This window comes from Lolium perenne, chromosome 5 (assembly GCF_019359855.2).
Source record: "Lolium perenne isolate Kyuss_39 chromosome 5, Kyuss_2.0, whole genome shotgun sequence".
NCBI classification, from domain to species: Eukaryota; Viridiplantae; Streptophyta; class Magnoliopsida; order Poales; family Poaceae; genus Lolium; species Lolium perenne.
This window is the reverse complement of record NC_067248.2, coordinates 241,240,875-241,249,693: the sequence shown is the minus strand read 5'-3', so window position 1 is coordinate 241,249,693 and position 8,819 is coordinate 241,240,875. Positions and strand designations below refer to the sequence as shown.

The 8,819-nt window shown below is 39.4% G+C and overlaps 1 protein-coding gene across 1 annotated transcript; it reads left to right on the top strand.

Annotated features, from left to right (window-relative positions):
* Positions 1–4,705: 4,705 nt before the first annotated feature.
* Positions 4,706–8,576, top strand: LOC127302444 (acyl-coenzyme A thioesterase 2, chloroplastic). Its single transcript, XM_051332915.2, has 5 exons — positions 4,706–5,337; positions 6,754–6,940; positions 7,042–7,529; positions 7,833–7,961; positions 8,091–8,576. The coding sequence occupies exons 1-5, from the start codon at positions 4,786–4,788 to the stop codon at positions 8,232–8,234; spliced, it is 1,500 nt and encodes a 499-aa protein (XP_051188875.1). The 5' UTR covers positions 4,706–4,785; the 3' UTR covers positions 8,235–8,576.
* The last annotated feature ends 243 nt before the right edge of the window (positions 8,577–8,819 follow it).

Sequence of the window (8,819 nt, the reverse complement as noted above, 5' to 3'; positions counted from 1 at the left end):
TTTCTAGAGGCCATAGTCAAGACGCTACATCCCATCAATATGTCAACTTATTGTATTTTTTTCCACATGTTTATGTTTAGTTTTACATATGGTTATATGTAATAATAATTAAAAATTTCAACACTTTTTTTTGGTCTCGGCGCAAATACTTGCACCTACATCACCTGTTGTTGACATGGGATTGTCATCTCATTTCTTTGGCGACATAGTCATTCTACATGCATACTCATGAGGTTTTTCGCACATGTTTTGAGAATTCCCAACGCTAATTTGAATGTTTCTTCGCAATATCATTTTTACCATTTTCATTTGTTATTTTTACATCGCTTGGCTTTATCTTTTACTATTATCAATTTTGATTTAACTAAAAACTAGGTGTATATCTTTTTAAATATTTTCATTTTTTCTGAAACTAATGCATGACTTTAAGCTAGACATTTTAGGAAGTGATTTTGGAACAACAAAATTTCCATGTCGATAAAATTTGGCCCATTCTTCATTAGTCAAGGCCCTAAAAAGGCAGAATGACAATCTACATTGTTAAGTTATGTCGAAATGTAATTTACTAGCTCGGTCCTAGATTATAAGATATCTTGGTAGTCTAATTTATCTTACTTAAACGTCTTATATTTTGGGAAGGAGTGATATATATTTGTTGTTTCCTATTTAAAGTATTCCTATCAAATGTTCTCTAGAACTCTTCTGACCTCTCAAGAGGGAATTCATCATAAAAAAGCACGACAAATGTCTCTTCTTTATTCGGCCACCACAGTGAAGGCAGCACTCAAAAATAAAGACAGATGGAAGATCCGACGGCTCTGCGTCCGGGTTTATAGTGCTGAGAAGGTCGTGGGGCGTTACCCACGTCTGAGTCAGCCATGATCCAGAAAAACGGTTGCATTAACGTGTCCGTTAATGACTTATAATTAGTTAGACGGTTAATTTTCTAAACAGGAAAATACAAGCTCACTTCGACGAGATTCCTGCAACCCGCGGAGCGTTGTGACGAGGTGTGGCGAGCAATGAAGGAGGAGCAGTGCGCAAGGGTTCTCACTCTTCTCACTCACTTATAAGGACTAGAACAACTCCCTTATAAATCACTCCACATCTCTCTCAACTAGCAATATAGAACTAAACTTTAGTCCCACCCCTTGCATATATAAATGGGCCAAAGAGAATTTTAGAATTTATGTTGGGCTATGGCCTGAGGCTCAAGGTTAAATTTAAACATTAACTACCATGTCTTCTCATAATTTTAAAATTTTAAAGAGTAAACAAACGAGACAAAATTGAGAAATCAATTAAAAGACAGTTCAGCATGTTTCTCGAACAGTACAAGTCTATCTCATACACTTGTACTCACCAATTTCTCGTAATTTCTATAGGAAAAAGTCATGACACTTTTCTCATCAATATGTTAATTTACTATATTTTTATTCACATTATTATGTTTAGTTTTACATATATGGTCATATGTAATAATAATTAAAAGTTTTAGTACTAGATTTGGGCTTCAATGCAAATACTTGCATTTCCGTCACCTGATATAAGTTGAAATCATGAAGCTTTTCATGATTTCTTGATTTTCTTTCCAATAAATAAGTCATATTATTTTATTTAACCCTTACTTAGTTTTTTATTAGAACGAACACTTACTAAGTTTGATCATATATATAGAAGATAAATTCGAGATCTACAATTTTTTAATAAGTATACCGTAAAAACATATTTTTTTTGGTAGATCTATTGTTGTTGGTTATGCGTTATGTATGTTCATATTTTTGTCTACTACATCGGTCAAATTTATACACCTTACTAATTAGAATGTAGAGGGTACATCTTTTGCGTATCTTGTGAGCAGTAGTGGTGCTAATTTGCATGTATTGTATTCAGAGCATCACTCCATGCATTCCAACTTACATCAGTCGCCGCTTTCGCTCCATTACCTTTGGCTGTGAATGATCGGAAATTCAATTCGGCTCCCGGGTGCGTATGCTCCCTCTACCAAAAAAACATATTTCGAAATGTCAAAAAATTTGGATAAAAAATTCTACATGTACATCTCCATAATGTATGTGCATTCGCTAAGTTTTACGAAAAACCAATATTTTTTGTGGTCTATGTAAAAAGGAGAAACTTTATCTTGTGAAAAGCATTATTTTTAGCAGTGAATTTTATCTTTTTTACACACGTCACATGATAAGTCAATTTTTTATGAAACGACTTTCTAAGCGTGTAGCACGTGAAGATGTACGTACAAATTTTTTGTTTCAATTTTTTTGAAATTTAAAATGTACATAAGATGCATTTCAAAATATATTTTTTCACACACACCTTGTCTAGATGTCTCCCTCCTTCTATTGTCCACCGATGGGGTGACCCTTCCGTTCCCAAGACAACAGACTGAACGTTCTCTAGACATAGTTTCTACAATATGTGTGTGGAGGCAGAATGTCACAAAAAAAACATAGATATCTTCTATATGTTCAGTAATTTCGAGATGCTGAACTACGATGTAACATGTTTATTTGATAATCTGCTATTAGGAATCATCCATAAAACTAAATAGAAATGGGTAGCAAAATCCAGTGGACTCAATGAGATTATGGTAATCCACGGCAATGCCAAGCCTAACCTTGGATTTTTTTTCTTTTTCGTTTCTACTTGCATGACAACTTAGTTTTGATTTAATTCTCCACCGATCTTGACCACAGACATAAGAGGACTATAATATGCTTAAAGCCTCCTTAGGATCTTTTTGATTAGTAAGATCTAAAACTATAGGATCACAGTGTCACATCCATCAAAATTTCTACACTACTCGCACTCTTTTATTTTGTTTTTATTTATCGAGGCGGAGGGACTGTAAAGTAGTTAGAATAGAAGTAAGGGCTAATTCTCCAATTAACTTGGCTAAAATGTATTTTTTTTATTCTACACAACTTGTTCTAGTAAGTACCTAACACTACCTTTGATATTGCAACTTTGCATATTAAAATTACATACCGAGTGTAACTTAACACAAAAATTTGTAGTTGCAAGCCCAAAAAGTTATCCACAAGAAAGTGAATTTGTAGCATCAAACAATGAAACATTATCAAATTTCAACTCTGAATTTAAATCAGGGGGACAAAGAAGTCCAGTTCGACACTAAATACCCAAAATTGCTATTCCCCTTAGTGCTGGAATTTGGAACTAGTTATGCAAAAAAAAAAATCATTTTTTGTTTCTCGGCATGTAGGTGAAATTTGGAGTATTTATTAGTAGTCATCTTGCATATATCTCAAGTCATTTCACTAGATTATTTGTAACCTTTTAATCATACTCCAAAGCCATATACCATTATATATGTTGTAATAAAGGGGACTTCTAGAATCAAACATCGGTCTACACATTAAGCTATAAAAACCATCTTAAGTAGTTGTGAATAGGAATATATTCGCTACGGTCTCTAGAGTAGCCATATTTCTCAAAATATGTGTGAAGTGTGAATTTATATTTTGTGTACAGTAAACACATTGTGCGATGCACTAATATTTTCCCAATTTTTTTTATGTGAAACAATGAACATAGTTGTGTCAATTTAGAGGGCAACAACGTCACTAGATATGTTCTGTTGATTGCATCCAAAGAAAGCATCATGTAAAAAAATTACAAGGAAAATGAATAGTCACCATTGAGAAAAAATTAACTAGACTACCATGTCTTCTTATAATTTTAAAATTTTAAAGAATAAACAAACACGAGAAAAATCGAGAAAGCAATCATAGATATATAGCATGTTTCTCGAACACTACGAGTCTAATTCATACACTTTGACTGACCAATTTGTCATATTTTCTACGGGAAATAGTCACTACGCTTCATCGCATCAATATGTTAATTTATTGTGTTTTAATTCACATGTTTATGTTTACTTTTACACATGGTTATATGTAATAATAATTAATAAGCTCATGACTGGGTTTTTTGTTGGATGCAAACACTCGCACTTCCATCGCTCGATGTTCGTGTGGGTTTGTCATCCCAACTTTTTGACGACAATGTCATTGTACATGCATACTCACGGGGTTTCTTGCACGTGTTTTGAAAATTCGCAACACTAGTTCGAATGTTTCTTATTTTTTGAAGTAAAGTTTGAATGTTTCTTCGTAACATCATTTTTACCATTTCCATCTGTTACTTTTACACCGCTTGGCTTTATTTTTTACCATTATCCGTTTCGATTTAATTAAAAACTAATTGTTCATCTTTTAAATATTTCTAGTTCTTCCTGGAACTAATGCACGATTTTAAGTTGGACATTTTACAAAGTGATTCTGGAACTACAAAGTTTTTTATTTCGATGAAAAAAAATCCGTCCATTCTTAATTAGTTGAGGCCCTAGAAAGGGAGAATGACATTCTTCATGGCCAAGCCCGTGTCGGATAGTAAATTACAACCTCTGTCCTAGTCACCTAGATTATAAGACGCATTTGTATTACAGTATATTCTAATTTCGCTTAGGCGAACATGTTATATTTTAGGACAGAGTGAAGTGATAGGAGCAGTATTTGCGTTCCTATTTAAATTATCAGCACTTCCAATCTGATGAGAGATCCGACGGCTCTGCGCAGAATATCTCCACACGATCACTCTGGATCCGACGGATGGGAAAGATCCGACGACCAGGTGAGGAAACCGCGGGCGTCCTACTTTCCACCGCACCTTCTTTCGCCAACTCCCCATCCGACCTCCGTCATCTTCCCACATGGCCGGAGCCACCTCGGCGGCGTTAACAAAATCATGGCGTTGAGATCCTCGACAGCGACGTCGCTCCTCTCCCGAACCCTCCGCCTGCACGCCACCTCCTCCCCCTACCCTCCTCGACCCCTCCTCCTCCGCGTCGAATCGCGCGCCGCGTCCTCCGGCGGAGCGGATCCTCCGACGCCGGACCCGGCGCCGGCGTCCATGGACTCCCCGACCATCAAGGTGGTGTCCCACCTCCGCGACGTTGGCGGCGGCAACGCCGGAAACGCGGCGATCGACGCGGGCGGGTCGGCGCGGAAGCCGCTCAGCCTGTGGCCCGGGATGTACCACTCGCCGGTCACCAACGCGCTCTGGGAGGCGCGCTCCAGCATCTTCGAGCGCAAGATGGACGTCGGGGCCGCGGGCGCCGCCGCGGGGCCGCAGACGGAGCTGCTCACCAAGACGCCCGCGCAGAGCCGCACCGCCATCGCATACAAGTTCGCCCAAGACGACATCCTCCGCGAGCAGTACCGGGACGCCTGGAACGAGGTGCGCATCGGGAAGCTACTCGAGGACCTCGACGCCCTCGCGGGAACCATCGCCGTCAAGGTATTCTCTCTGCTGCGATCCCGATTTCCCGAGATCCCCTCTCTCCGCCGTGTTTGACATCCATGAATGGCGAGCCGTTTTTGTGAGTAGTCTGCCATGTTTTGTTACCCATTTCTCCTGAAATTGGCACTAGTCGAAATTAGATCCTCTCGATGCTTGCTCCTATGGTTCGATCTAATGCTACTTTACGAATTGGCTATGTTGGATGTGATGAATGCCGGAGAAAATGGTGCTGCCTTTTTAGAGGAAAGGTAGCATAATGATCTAGCTTTCTCAGAAAGTTAAAAAAAAACAGCTATTACATGATTAAATTATATACTATTAGTCTATTACATGATTAAACATTCCACAACGAATCCTAGCAAACCGCGAAGAACACCCACATTGCAAAACAGCCTTCCATCTAAAACAGGGTGTTCCATTACCGTCGCAATACTGCAACTAAGGCAGATGAACAAAGCATATTACAAATTTACAATTGTTTTTTTACCTTCTCCTTAGTGCGGGCCTGAGGCCTTTCACTGCATGATAGCACTTTTGAGATCCTCTCTCGTATCTTGCACTCATGTTGATCACCTTGTAGAAATTATGGAGTTATATACTTTGTAATGTAATAGCTGGTTCACTCATCGTCAGAACTCACAGTTAAACGACTATGCATCAGAACTGGCAATGCCTGTATACCTTACTAAGTAGAAGCCAGGATGTTGGGGATCTGATGTTGCTAGGTGCGCATGGAAATATTTGGATTTCATGGATCTGATTCTTCTCATAAAACTTGTCAACTGTTCAGATACTAATGACGAATGGTGCATACTGTTTAATAGGATTCATTCTAATGCAGTCAGTAGATCTAGGCAGACATCAATCTGTCACAAATTTTAAACCTGAATGAGTAGCTAACCATGCTGAATCAGGATGGTGTCAGTTTGGTAATGGGCACAGCAGAGATTACATTGTGCACGCACCCTTTAGCTAGCTGAATGGTGCATACTGTTTAATAGGTGAAGACCTTTAGTAGCATTCGGTTTCTTTTTGCACAGCGACTTTAGTGGCATTCTTTCCAGGCTGTCGGTTCAACATATACTATACAATGATACCTATTTTTTCGAAATGGGGCATCCCCAGCCTCTCCATCAATCGATGCATGCGGCTTTCTTTATTAAATATTACAACCAGCGAAAAACATTCGGACATTATTACATCTCATGGATCACTCAAAGTAGCTACAAAAAACGCCTTTGCATCATCACGTTAGATAACTCTAAGAAGGTTGTCAGTTCAACGCATATACTATACAATGATACTTAAGTATGACTGATTACTCTGATATCTATTCATTTTATGTTCTGAGTGCTCTTGAGACGAATATCATCCAGCAGGAACCTTTTCTGATAAATCTTATGTGACATGCAGCACTGTTCTGATGAAGATAGCACAACAAGACCCCTATTGTTAGTTACTGCATCTGTGGATAAGATGGTCTTAATGAAGCCAATTCGTGTGGACACTGATTTAAAGATTGCTGGGGCTGTTACTTACGTTGGCCGCTCTTCTATTGATATACAGATTGAAGTGACTCAGGTTGATCAAGATAGTGTTGGTAAAGAAATTATCTAGCTGCTCATGTATTCGATTATGAATTGCTATCACACATGATAGATCTTTCTCATGTCTTGTCTGACATTTCACAATGTGTAACAGGTAGTGATAAGGAGTCAGATCCAATTGCGTTGACAGCTAACTTCACATTCGTGGCACGAGATTCAGTGACTGGAAAGTCTGCTCCAGTGAACCGCCTTTCACCAGAAACTGAAAGAGAGACTCGGCTATTTGAAGAGGGGGAAGCACAGGATAAACTGAGAAAAAAGAAAAGAGAGGAACAGAAGGCAATGCATGGAAATGTGTTGCATAAGTTTCATGCTGAGGCTGAGAGGCTGAATGCTTTACTGGCCGAGGGTCGGGTTTTCTCAGATTTGCCTGCTTTGGCTGACAGAGATAGCATCTTGTTGAGGGATACTCGCCTGGAGACCTCTCTTATCTGCCAGCCTCAACAACGGAACTTGCACGGACGGATATTTGGAGGTTTCTTGATGCACCGAGCATTCGAGCTCGCCTTCTCTACTGCTTATGCCTTTGTTGGCCAGAGACCTTGTTTTCTTGAGGTGGACCATGTTGACTTCTTAAAGCCAGTAAGTACCTATAGCATTTTTCTGCATGCATCTCTGAGTAATGAAGCTTGCACCTTCAGAGAATAGAGTTGTCATTTCTAGTTTAAGAAGTACTGTACCATGCTTTCCACTTGGCATTTAATTTTGTAAACCTCAAAATTAGCACCGACGGTATTCTGTATGATGGGATCATAGTAGCAGTTGTGAAGTCCGATTATTCTGTATAATTGGATTATTGTAGCAGTTGTGAAATCTGTTTTAGAAAGTACAAACTGATTTTCCCATGAACAATACGCGTAACCATGTCAAGCTGTGATTGCGCAGGTGGATGTAGGAGACTTTCTTCGATTCAAATCATGTGTCTTGTACACCCAGCTTGAGAATAAATGGCAGCCCCTGGTAAATGTGGAGGTCGTTGCTCATGTAACAAGGCCTGAGCTCCGAAAAAGTGAGGTAATCCCATGCAGCCATACATTGATGATGAAAAACTATCTTAACTGCGGCAGCTATTCTTCAAGTCTTTTCACCTTACTGAATACTTTTACTATTACTGGTTTCCTAATTGTTTGATCCAACAAACAGATCTCCAACACATTCCACTTCACCTTTTCGGTCAGCAGCGATGCACTGAAGAACGGATTGACGATCCGCAATGTTGTTCCCTCGACTGAGGAAGAGGCGCGCCGTATATTAGAGCGCATGGATGCAGAGGGCTTGTTCGATTGATCCTTCGGCAGAGCCTCCGGTTTTTCAGCCATGCGATAGCATTTTCTTTACAGGCCATACTAACTAGTGGAAAATGTACCGCATGATCCGAACATCAGCAGATAAGTATTGGAAGTATCAGTGTATCATGCTGGCAATAGAGCGGCAAAAATGTAGCTCTATGGTACCAACATTTGGCGTTTCTTTTGGGAAAGTATCTGGAGTATATATAGCATATAATAACCTCAACCTCGAGACGCAAAAATGTGCCTTTTAGTGTAGACAGTTTCCATTGATTACATAATGGCAGGTCCAACGTGTAATAATTTATAATTGCTATTGCATCATGGCATGTTGCTTAAACTGGCCTTGTTTATTTGCTCATTTCAGCATGTTAACAAAGGTACACTCCATTAGGGCAATGCCTTGAGCTCAGAAAAGAATGAACAAAGAATCCTGTCAGAAAGGGAGCAAAAGATGAATCCTGCCAGATCCTGAAAGCTCCTAGCTGGGGTAAATGTGGCTACTGGCTACTTCTACTTTGATCATGTGATTGTTTTTTAGACTGAACTTTTCATCATGAGATTCAGAACGGTCAATTCCCCA

Excerpts from the sequence above, each read along its gene's own strand:
- LOC127302444 (XM_051332915.2), top strand. The coding sequence starts at position 4,786 with ATGGCGTTGAGATCCTCGACAGCGACGTCGCTCCTCTCCCGAACCCTC. Across the intron at positions 7,530-7,832 it reads ATGTTGACTTCTTAAAGCCA|GTGGATGTAGGAGACTTTCT; the intron begins GTAAGTACCTAT and ends GTGATTGCGCAG. Across the intron at positions 7,962-8,090 it reads CTGAGCTCCGAAAAAGTGAG|ATCTCCAACACATTCCACTT; the intron begins GTAATCCCATGC and ends TCCAACAAACAG.